Consider the following 12345-nt stretch of genomic DNA (forward strand, 5'->3'; position numbering starts at 1 on the left):
TAAATCATATTAAAATTTATTTTTATATATATAAATTATATTTTAAATTTATGATAAATAACTTGTATTTTAACAAAAAAATTTATTTTTATTTTTGATAATTTATTTTAAAATATTAATATTTAATTCATAAATAATTGTGATAAACAAAAAACTAAATTTGATAAGAAATTAAAAAACTCTACAAATCCACTCGTTGAAAAAAAATCCATAAAAATATTTTCATGCAAGATAGAAATTCATGTTTAATATATGGATTGAAATTAAACTTTTATTTCTTTACAAGAATTCAAATTGAACTTATACTTACATTTATGTTCCTATATATAAATTTATGATACCACTAGTATTTATATTTTTATTTCTCGTTTGTAAAATTATTGCATAAATTATTTATAAAAATATATTTAACTAAAGACAATTCTTATTAATTATTAATGTAAAAATATAAAAATATAATTAAGTAATTTATGGTTATTAGTAAAAAAAAAGTAAATTATGTTTAATAGTGAAGAACTAAACTATTATTAGTTATATAATAACATATAAATGAGATATTTAATACTTTCACTATATTTAATTATTTATTATATATGTTAACTATGTAATATTGTTTACGGAGAAAAATAAGACTAAATCGAAAATTGATCAAATAAAATCGTTTTAAATTAAATTCATCTAGATCGAATTTAAATTTTAGACCAAATCAATTAGATAATAAACTAAAAATTGAAAAACTATTACATAATGAGTTAAAAAAAAAAAACTAAAGTAATCTAGTGATCTTTGACAAATTCTACATTATTTTCACACTTCATATGATCATAAAATCCTATTTTAGTAGTCAAACCTATTTAAGAAAATTTCTTGACGTTAGAATAAAATTCCTTTGTTGGGTCATCACTAGCTTTTAATTTGACAAGGAAAATTCTAAGTTAAATTGGTCACTATTAAATTTTAGTTAACCAACAAGTATATTTGACTTGAGAATTTTCAACATATCATTACAACTTATCATTAGTTCTCTATTAGATAGTTATTAAAATATCACCCTCTATCTATTATTTTTGTTGCAAAAATTCAACACTATATTGTAAACATTCATTATGTTCCGAAAAAATCATATGGAGCATTCAGGCATTAGTTTTTCATATAATTATTAACAAAGTTTAACTCAATTAGTTGAGCAAAGAATATGCCAATTATTATAAACCCTAGATACCAAATCTCACATTAAAAAAAAGTACACGATAGTATTATAGTCTCTTACTAGTTTAATAGTATATATTTATATATTTTTAATGCCCATATTCCTCTCATTTATTCGGTACTTTTGAACCGCGTCTGACTAATTGCAGCAAGTTCTTTCATCAAAGAAGAAACTTTTTTCCTGGATATGAGATTAAACAAGAGCCTATTCACATCCCCGCAATCCAGAAATTAATTTTTAACATAACCCTCCTTTATACTCCAAAAATTAATTCCCGAAATACAAGAGGGGTATAATTTGAAGGAAGAAAAAGTGAAAAGTAATCCTCAACACGAAACCAAGGTTGTTTAGTGCCCAAAAGAACATAACATAATATACTACATCAGAGTCCAACAGCAACGTACTCAAATCACCATTTGATGATACATATATTTGTTTATATGCACCAGACACGTGGATTTTATTCATTCATTTTTTTTTCTTTTAACTTTCATAGACATAGACAAAAGAAAGCCTTAAAAAAATTATACTAGACGGAAGACAAAACCATCTTCACAAATGTATTATTTTTTGATAACAACTACCCCACATATATATTAACGTTTTCAATTTTGAAAGTACTCCTCAATTCTCATAGCAACTTCTAAAACCCACTATCAATACATAGCTATCATTATTTCATAAAAGGTTGAAACAATACAAGTACGAGTGAATAATACCAGTTTTAGCCCACTGATTCAACATTTAATCAGTGTTGGGGTAACATCCTGTGGTAATTACACTAAACTACATATAAAAAAGCTTGAAAATAATGAACTAGTCCAAACATTATAATTGAGAGTGCTTCAGAATCTATTGAGAAAAAAAAAATACAATATAGACAACACATTGACATAGAGTTACATGAAAAATACACAAGAATTTAGACACAAACCAGAAACTAACTTCCATCTAAGAGATGAGACATCAATCTAGAATTGTGTAAAGGAAAATTCTAACCTCAGGTAATTTCAGGAGATTCATTATCAACCAATACAAGCATGTACATGAGAGAGATAAGCACCCTTTAAAAACACCATCAAGGAGTAAAGTTTCCCTGTTTTGCCTTAAGGACAAGCTCTTCAGTGGTGGTGCCAATGATATCATTAGCCCGTCTCAGCCCCACACATTGATACCGACCAACAGAATCCTGAATTTCAAGGCAAGCTTTCAGTCAATATAGAAATCAAAATCTTCAAATAAATTTGTTTTTGGGGGTCACAATGAAAAAGGATTAGTTTTCCTTTAAAGGGGTGTATTATATTTCATAGATATAATCACTGGAGATTAGAAGGGGAATATTTTGGAATCTCACCCGAGTAACAATTCCCAAATTCTCTAATTTCTGAACGGCATCATCCACATCAAAATTACATTCCTCATTAAACTCTTCTTTGATTAGTTCCTCACACCATTGATCAAGATCCTGATCCATATTACCAAACAGCTATTATAAGTACTTTAGAAAATAAAACTAAGAGAAACCTTGGTGTAATCCAAGTATAAAAGAGAGTTTTTAAATAAAACAGGTGGCATAGATAACAAAGAAAACAAGATTGTTAAAAACTAATGTTCATGTATATACCTGTCTAGTAGCTTTGCCCTGTTCCATCAGAATAAAGAATGAAACTATTACCTCTTTGACCTACGCATTTAAAGAATTACAGATTGGTAGCCATTAGATTGATTCGCTGGTGCATAGCAACATTCTTAAAAATAAATAGCGAGTCAAAGCTCAGTAGTAGCAAGTAGCAACTAGGGCTAGAAAATGATTTTACAACAATCTAATCACTCATCGTTACATGCTTTCCAGTACACTTAATTATCACATATAAAGGAGCATAATCTTAATGCCCATATAACAGTTGATGCAACCAAATTAAGTTTTCAGATACATGAACAGTCCAGAAATTGACACATTTTTTATACTATTTAAGTAGCATATGCATATGCAATTCCAAAGTCTTCAAAATTTTATTTCCATTGGACTTTTAAGAAATGAGTTGCGAATTGAGGACCATATTAGAAGAGAAGTAAAGGCAACACATTTTTGTTTGTCTGTCAAACAGTATCACACTACATTTTTCACGTATGGGAAGTGGAAACATTCTTCAATCTCTCAACCTTAATTTCTGTCCATACTTTCAAACATCTTTTTAAGTCTTCAAAATTCATCCTTTGAAATATTTTATTTCTTAAAGAGTATATGAATATCAGGGTGCAATTAGTAACCGCCAATATATGATTACACTTGCTTACAGATAGAACACCAAACTCACATACAATAAAATAATACACTTGCTCGCCCAGAGACAAAAATCTCCTATGACATATAATACAACAATACACTTCTTGTCTCAGAGACAAAAGTCTCCTACAGAAGTTATTCTCTGTCCACAAATTATAAATAACTCCACACTGCCTACTTTACAACTTCTACACAACAACCATCCTGCAGATTCTAATAAATAATTATCTATCAGTAGTTATTTTCTATACATAACCGTCACCCAGGAGTTTTTAATACAGATCTAATTTCTAAAGCAGTTATTTTCTACACATAACTGCCCCTAACTACTAATTCCTATCACTTACAAAGAGGATCATGTTTTCCTCCCTTGTGGGAAAACATAGGCATACATATATACTTGTTCAACGGTAACACAAGAACTTCACAAAAGCTAAGAATCATACAGAGAGATGCACGAGCACAGTGCTGATGAATTTCTCACAAAATTCACCTATCAAATTTAAACTTAAAATTTTCTCAATATTGTTTAATACTGCATCCGGAAATCTCAGCATATAATACTTCCTAAACAAAGGATACCTGATCACACACAATTGCTTAAATTCAGTAGTAGGAATGATTAAAATCATTGTCTGTAATGGATTCTTAAATTGTGAAACAGTGTACCAAACAACAAACAAGAAGTTGAATTGGTCCTCTCTGTCAAACACACACATGTTGGGGTGAATTAAATGATAATTTTAATACAAAGACATTCACAGGCACCCCATCATAAATAAAATACATAGACAAATCATGAAAAATGATAATTTTTAAAGTGTTCCTCAGCATTGACAGACACATACCAAAATGTCAGGTATTTGATTATATAATTAACAAGTTATTAACAAACGTAAAGAAAGAATTTGTTACAAAACCTTTGTCATACTAAAACTGTTAGAATAGTGGATTAAGCCTAACTCAACCCTACAAAACCGGCTTGTAAGGTGAGGGTTGCTTTCCACTTATATACTATTCAATTGCCTAATCTCTAGTCGATGTGGGACTCGGGTTTTTTCCAATACACCCCCTCACGTCCAGCACTATTGGGCTTGGTACGTGGATAAATGGTGGGTGGCCCTTTTTTAATGATCTAGGATAGGCGGGACTTGGGTTTTTCCCAATACACCCCCCTCGTACCTATGAGGCATGCATCAATGGTGGGTGGCCCATTTTTAAAGTGGATCTAAATGGCTCTGATACCAAGTTAGAATAGTGGATTAAGCCTAACTCAACCCTACAAAACCGGCTTGTAAGGTGAGAGTTGCTTTCCACTTATATACTATTCAATTGCCTAATCTCTAGTCGATGTGGGACTTGGGTTTTTCCCAATACACTCCCTCACGTCCAGCACTATTGGGCTTGGTACGTGGATAAATGGTGGGTGACCCTTTTTAATGATCTAGGATTGGCAGGACTTGGATTTTTCACAATACACCCCCTCATGCCTATGACGCATGCATCAATGGTGGGTGGCCCATTTAAAGTGGATCTAAATGGCTCTGATACCATGTTAGAATAGTGGATTAAGCCTAACTCAACCCTACAAAACCGGCTTGTAAGGTGAGGGTTGCTTTCCACTTATATACTATTCAATTGCCTAATCAATAGTCGATGTGGGACTCGGGTTTTTCCCAATAAAAACCTTCCATTAATGGGAACCACTAACCAGCCAAGCCACCCAATTGGAAGGTGTATAGTATACTATATGAGATATGGTGGCAGTCACATATTAGGAATACGTGAGATGTTAGGAAACTGCCTGATGGTAGTTAAGAATAAGAATAGAAAATAACTGATAGCAAATATATATGGGGAGTATATGGGATAGTAGGGACAGTAGGGTGTGTAATCAGGCAAGTGTGTCGTTATTTTTCTGTCTGTGGACAAAGAATTACGACACTTGCCCTTGGGACAGTAAGTGTACTGCTGTATTGTGTACGATTTTTGTGTTCAACAATATATTTAATCAATTTATCACCAGTGCTCTATCATCCATCATGTGGATTATGCTCAAGAAATGTCATACTGATCAGAAATAAATTTATATTATTTTCAAAACTTTATGGTTTAACAATGCAGTATTCAAATAAACACATTGCTGATTTCAATTAGTGTTTTTCAGTATTCAAAAACAGCACCTTGCATGACTCCAATTAGATTGATAAAACATAGTGTCGAATATCATACAACCCATCTTATATTAGTATTAGTTGATCCCAACCTCTGTTTACGGTGTTTATTCATAACATTCAGATTTGCAAGATTATCGAATTTGAGATCCTGCCTAGGATTGGAAGACTGATAATAACATGGATTGTTTTGTAAGATCTTACTTAAAATCAAAAACTATATTAAAACAAATATATATATATATATATAGATAGATAGATTATCTACATATTAAATAACTTAAATAATCAAAATAGCCTTAAATCATAACTCCATGACATTTTCACCCAAACAATTGCTCCAACAGATGACATTTTTAATAACAGCAAAACCAGAGAACAGTTACATCCAAACAAAAGAGAACTAGACACCAAAGCAGAGCATAATTATGTGAACAAACCAGCAAGCAGTGAAGCAAAAACAAATCTGTAAGCACCAACTACTTCAAAACAGAATCAAATTGAAGAAACAAGAGTTCAACCACGAGCCGGATCAGCCAGCGTCAAACCAAAGCAAGACAGTTTTTGGTACCATTAGAACAGCCAGTTCTATCCTAGTTTCTGAACAATTCTAAAAGCATTTAACAAAAATTGTCAATACTGATTTAATTTGAAAATAAAAATTCATCAAGCTGGCACTTACTTCCTGTTGAATGACATCATCACACAAATGAAGAAGTGTACCCTTTCCACTGTCAAGTTGTTTGTCATACATTGACTGAGTAATCAAATTTTGGTATTGAGCCAAGTTTTGTTGGAACCTATGGGGAAAAGGAATTAGTGGTCACAATGGTTAAATATATTTTTCAAATGCATTTACTTCTATACACCACAAACTAGCAGAATGCAGCAATGATAATGTCAACGAGATTCAAAAGGCAAAATGACTGTTGCATAACAGCTAGTCCAACCAATAATTATAATAAAAAAAAGTACGATTTAATGAAGGGACAACAATTTAGTAAGTCAATATTACTGTCCATAAAAAATAGATCAAGTTTCAGAGTCATATGCCAGTAATTTTCACCATAATCATTGCATAGCATACATTTCCAACCATAGAACACAACTAACATACTTACGTGAAGTATGTCTTGGCACAGTAACCAATTACTGTGGAGAGAACAGCAATGATGACCCACCAATCAGCTGTAGGCATTTCAAGTGAACTAACTACAGCAACCTGTGAAGAACATAAGATGCATTAGTTCAGGATGATGAAAAACAAGAACAGTAAAATAGAAACACTAAATTGAGGTTAAAAAACTAACCAGTCCAACTACAGCTGATCCAAGAAACTTGACCCAATCCATTGGAGTTAATCCAGGGTTTTTCTTTTCTGGCTGTCAAGTAAGAAGTTCTTGACCAAGGTCATTATTTGTATTTTGTTGGGGGAAAAGTTAATTAAGTAATAAAATTGGAATGTTCTTTAAAAGCTTTGCAAATGAGGAAACTCACAAGAACTATTTCCATATCAGCCATTGGTATGTTTTTGAAATGCTTCACAAATATTCCACGATCTTCTTTTGATTTGGTATTGGCTCTCCTGAAAACAATTTTCTTCTTAGGTTTCAAAAATTTCAAAAGAAGTTTGAGATGTAAGGCATATCTACCTGTAGACAACAATTATCCTATCGAATGTTGGTTCTTGGATTAAGGTCTTGCCCAGCAAGTTACGGAAACTGGCAATTGAAGAAAACTATTACATGAGATCATGACACATTCATAATTTATGCAACAAAGATGCATGAGCATAGCATTTTTGGTGAGAAAGAAACATCATGTGGTCCTAAGACTAAGACAAATTAGTAGATGTACCAATTATATGTGAACTTTGAGGCATTTGAATAATTTTCTGAATACTTTACAACCATTCTATATATATATAAAGTTTTAGACTTTCACCAAAAATAGAATTCTTCAAGCACCTGTAAGCTTAATGAAGTTCAAAAACCTCAATTCAGGTTGACTATTATATTGGATGACAATTTTATGCGGTACAGAGCATACAATGAGAAGTCCAAAATTTTATGAGGTACATAGCATACAATGAGAATTTAAATCTTCAGTTGAATGGAAGCTTCCAACAATCAGGATTACACAAATCTAGTTTATCAGAAGCAGTAACATACAACTTGCAGATAATGGTCAATGGTACATGAAGAAATTCATCAGATAAGCATTTATTACAAGTAAAAATGCTATATAAAGGCACCGGTCCTCATCCAGGAAAAAAACTAAAAGATAACCAGAAATACAGTAGCAGTAGCAACAACAATGCAGAGAAAGAGAGAAGCATTTTAAGACCTTAGTTGCATATTTTCAAGACGTATCCGTTCAACATAAAATTCATTCCCATTTGATTCAGAGATAATTTCATTGTCCTTCTTTGGATCCTTCTTATTATGCTTATGCCTTTTTGACCTGGATAAAAGTTTTTCCAACCTGCAAGCAGTACAGCTTTAAAAGGTTACAAGAGGAGAAAAAAAGCGCTTAAGAAGCATGTTGTGCATACTCTGGTACCATTCACATGTATAGATTCAAAATTCAAAATTACGGACTCTCACTATACAGATGAAGCTCATATTGACTACAGTCTATGCAAACAATAAATTATTTTACATTGGCCTTTTACATGCCTTGCTGAGAGAAGTTAATATAATAACCAAATATCATGACTTCTCATAATGGATTGTTCATAAGCATCAATTACTAAATTTTCCAGTCTGCGAGTTTGCTTACCTTGTTAGTCTCAACAGATATGCCCAAAAACGTCCAATAAGCATGTCCACTTTCTCCATGACAAAGTAGTCAGTTGTTCGATCAATTCCAATTCCACGCCGAAAGATAACATACTAAAATAATATGATTTATTAGCTTTCCATTTCACAAACAGACTAAGCTCAAGGAACAAAACAACAATCTTTAGATCAGTATTTGTATTTGCAAATTCAGCTCACTTTTTATGAAGAATTAAATTGTTTCCGAACCAATGCAAGCAATTAAAATAATAATAAGTATGAAGCAGCCTCTACTGTGAGTGTATAATGGGGTGTGTGCAAGAGAGGAGGAAAGATCAACTACAGTCCAGCATCAAACAAGTAACAAAAGCCAAATAATATCTACTTGATGTTTACAAAAACAATGAAACTTCTTAATCTAGAAACTTCTGGTCTTCGGTTAACAACTTAACATCACCAGATTGGATGACTACCAACAGTCCATTACATCAATCAATGTCATTGATGATTTACTGCCAAAATTCAGTGCAACTTCATCAACATTTATAAGATTGTGTTTTTCCAACAAGGATGGACCAACAATGCTTCAATATAAAATATTCTAAGCCATTTTGGAGTGGGTTTGGACTTTGGAAAGCATGTAGAATGTCCGTCATTGTAACAAAAAAGATATATATAACATTATAAATTTAGAAGACAATCTTCTATTTCTAGAAGATCAGTTTGACAAAGGTCATGAAAGAAGCATATAGAACTACAACAAGTATTAAGGCATCACCAAGCCCTCTCCCCATTGTTTCATTTTAAATAAGAAAGGTCTTTCTCCTGAAATGAATATTTAGTAAATAATTAGCATGCACCAAAGATTCTTATTTCCAATAACAAATCAAGAAGGATGCTTCAATAACTAAAAGGGGTCAAGAAGGCCACATTAGAATAATGAATCATTATTTCAGCAGTTTCATACAGCATGCCATCTAGAGAGAAATTCCCAACCCAGATAATAGAACAATGAACACCACGAACAAAGAAATCCTTCATGGATAAGTACCTCCTACACTAGATTCAGAGCCATACCTTATCAGAAAAATCTGGAAGGTCATCGTGATGATGCTCTTCAAAATATTTCTTCAGAAGTTTCTTGTCAAGCTTCATCAGCAAAATACAGACATCAGCAACTACTAGCAGCAAAATCAAGCATCTCAAGAACCACTTTCCATTAAAAGAGCATATATTATGCACAAACCTTAGATTCATCAACAGTAATGGGAAGATTTAGAAGATACTGGCCTGAATGTGCAACATCAATCTCATCATCAGTCACTATCTTGAAGTTACTCTTTTCCATGACCTACATAAAGAATCAAAGAATTTTCAGATAGCATGAAAGAAACATTTAAAAGATATATGTAGTTTCATTGAGTCCACCCCTAAGTCATGTAAACTTTATTTACCAAATACCTCTTCCTTGTTTTGGATGTAGTTCTTGAAAATGAGATCTAATATGATTATCTTAAGCTAAAACCCAAGTCTTTAACCTTACCCTTTAATGTCCCTACAGTGTGTACTGTACAACAAACTTTCAACACTGTTTCTCTATGTTAAAAAGTACCATTTTACTTTCCATTCTGTCATCCTAATAATACAAGTGAACTCAAGACTCTGTAGCAACAATCCCTATACTGCCTCTGAGTGCCTCATCTCTCATCAATACTGTAGGCTACTTTATATTGGAGCAAATCTATTAGGTTCTCCAAAGATTAGAGTGTCACCACATTGGTCTTCCAAAAATTTCTGTCACCAAACTAAACCCTCAAAAGTATTGGAGTATAGTTTTACTCCTTAATTATATGTACACATTTATTACTGTTATTATAGACCAATATTAATTGGCTCTATATAAACCTGCCTTGTACTCTATTTTTCAGTCAGTTAATGAAAACATATTCTTTGTCTATTGTAAACTTTCTCTCACCTTCTCTATTCACTCTCTCTCTCTCTCTCTCATACACAATTCTATTAAAAAGATACATAACAACTGTCAAGTTCATCCATTTTGTGTCACCACTTTAGTAATTGACAAAAAAAATGTGGTAACATTTTAGATCGTTGAGGAACTAATTTGGTAACATAATGTCTGAAAGATTAATGTAAAATGTTATTCTTTACCAAGGAACTTATTAGGTGACAAAAATCTTTAAAGGACTTAAGTAGCAACACCATAATCATTGGAGGATTAGAGCACTTCTTTATATTAATACAAAAATCCATGATGAGTTTTAAGTCTATATTATATTAACAATATCCCCCAAAATATTGACACTCAAATGCATTTAGTAGATATGGTACCTGAAATAGGTATGTCAAGAAATTCTGTTCAAGTACATCAATTTCTTCTGGAGCTAGCTTCTGTTGTTCCAACTTTTGTGCCCCGTGTACAGGGTCAAAGAGGGAGTAAAGTTGCTGAATACAAACAGGAATCAAGCTCCACAAGCATAAGGTATCTATAACTATATCAGAAAAATCAAGAAATGAATAATACCATCAAGTCCTCAAATTGCAGAAGGTACCAAGCTCGAATCGTGTATTCTATTCTCTTGCACAGCTTCAAAAATTCGCCCCGGTCAGAACTATGTTCTGCATGTAATACACAAAAAATTCAAGCCACAAAGAGTAAAACTGCTTCCAAATTTCTTCATCTACATTAATTAATAAGCACAAAATTTGAACTCCATAATAGCACTTAAAAACTAAGTGGCAGTAAACACCAGCATAATTCATCCCAATTTGTATTCAAAAAGAAAAAAACAACACTGATTTTTCCCACCCATCAATATTCCTCAATTCCAAGGACAATCAACCACAATCAGAGTACCACAAAATGCAAAAATTTCACAACAACATAGATACAAATTCCAGGTGTCAGATTGGAGCTAAAGAGGTTCAAACAAAAGCATTACCAATAAGATTGGCCAGTGTCATTATCAGTTTAGGCTTCAGAATTGGAATGACAGATTCGCGCTCTAAACGGATTACATCGCCCTTTTTCCGATCCACTCCTTGCAAATGTGCCATTTCAATACCCTCTTCGTAGTTTCAGCCCCACTCCCTAAAATATCAAAACTTGGAACAAACGAAGGCGAAAGGGAACGTTTTTATGCGCTATACGGAAAAGGGTAAGTGCAGTGCAGGGAAGAGGGAATGAGACAAAGTGTTTCTAGTTTTAACACAACCCATCAATTCATATTCACGTTTCACAGTGTTGTAACTGCACCACCAATAAAAAATGACGAAACCACAGCTAGGTGAAGGTGAAGGTGGAGGTGGGTCACGCCGCGTGCGTTTTCGACCCAACGAAACTACGGTTTCTTCGCAAGTTGGAAACTCCTTCAGGATTGAGTTGAGAAGCGATTGTTCATCACTCAGTAGAGTCAAGTTCCAGGGGAAACGAAGTTAACTCGTTACGAGCGCGTTAAATCAACACTGAATTTTGATAAATTATTTCCTTTTTTATATATCCAAATCCAAAACTTTGTGTAAATTAAATGATAAAATAATTACGATTAAATGATAAATGTAAAAAAAAAATGAAAAGCGGTTGTATTATCTTACATAGACTATGGTAATAGTCTTGTTTGGATGGAACGAAATTGTCTTTAACAAAAATATTTATAGTCAATAATAAAATATAGACTATTTTTATATTCTTAAAATTATGTTTTTAATAAATTTAATGATTTTACAATAATTATTTAAAAATTATGTGTTGTATATTTAAATTAATTATAATGTATTGTTTTACACCGATAATATATAAAAATTAAATTATATACAGTAAAATAGGGTATATGACACTGTAAAATACCGAGTATTTAGAAATTAAAGGTGACCACC

The 12345-nt window shown here is 32.3% G+C and overlaps 1 protein-coding gene across 1 annotated transcript; it reads right to left on the bottom strand.

The window, feature by feature from the left end:
• Positions 1 to 2019: 2019 nt before the first annotated feature.
• Positions 2020 to 11926, bottom strand: LOC109798733 (uncharacterized). The gene is made up of 15 exons (XM_020359110.3): positions 11412 to 11926; positions 10994 to 11088; positions 10801 to 10914; positions 9698 to 9802; positions 9529 to 9600; positions 8453 to 8565; positions 8018 to 8155; positions 7324 to 7392; positions 7169 to 7256; positions 6982 to 7053; positions 6793 to 6893; positions 6354 to 6471; positions 2835 to 2894; positions 2565 to 2675; positions 2020 to 2399 (listed from the first exon to the last, which is right to left on the bottom strand). The coding sequence occupies exons 1-15, from the start codon at positions 11524 to 11526 to the stop codon at positions 2289 to 2291; spliced, it is 1482 nt and encodes a 493-aa protein (XP_020214699.1). The 5' UTR covers positions 11527 to 11926; the 3' UTR covers positions 2020 to 2288.
• Positions 11927 to 12345: the final 419 nt, after the last annotated feature.

Source organism: Cajanus cajan, chromosome 4 (assembly GCF_000230855.2).
Source record: "Cajanus cajan strain Asha chromosome 4, NIPB_CcT2T_4, whole genome shotgun sequence".
In the NCBI taxonomy this organism is placed as follows: domain Eukaryota; kingdom Viridiplantae; phylum Streptophyta; class Magnoliopsida; order Fabales; family Fabaceae; genus Cajanus; species Cajanus cajan.

Bases quoted from the DNA above. Each gene is read 5' to 3' on its own strand.
- LOC109798733 (XM_020359110.3), bottom strand. From the start codon at position 11,526: ATGGCACATTTGCAAGGAGTGGATCGGAAAAAGGGCGATGTAATCCGT. The intron at 11,089-11,411 runs GTAATGCTTTTG...TATTACATGCAG, and splicing joins GACACTGGCCAATCTTATTG to AACATAGTTCTGACCGGGGC. The intron at 7,054-7,168 runs GTGAGTTTCCTC...CTTACTTGACAG, and splicing joins CTGATATGGAAATAGTTCTT to CCAGAAAAGAAAAACCCTGG.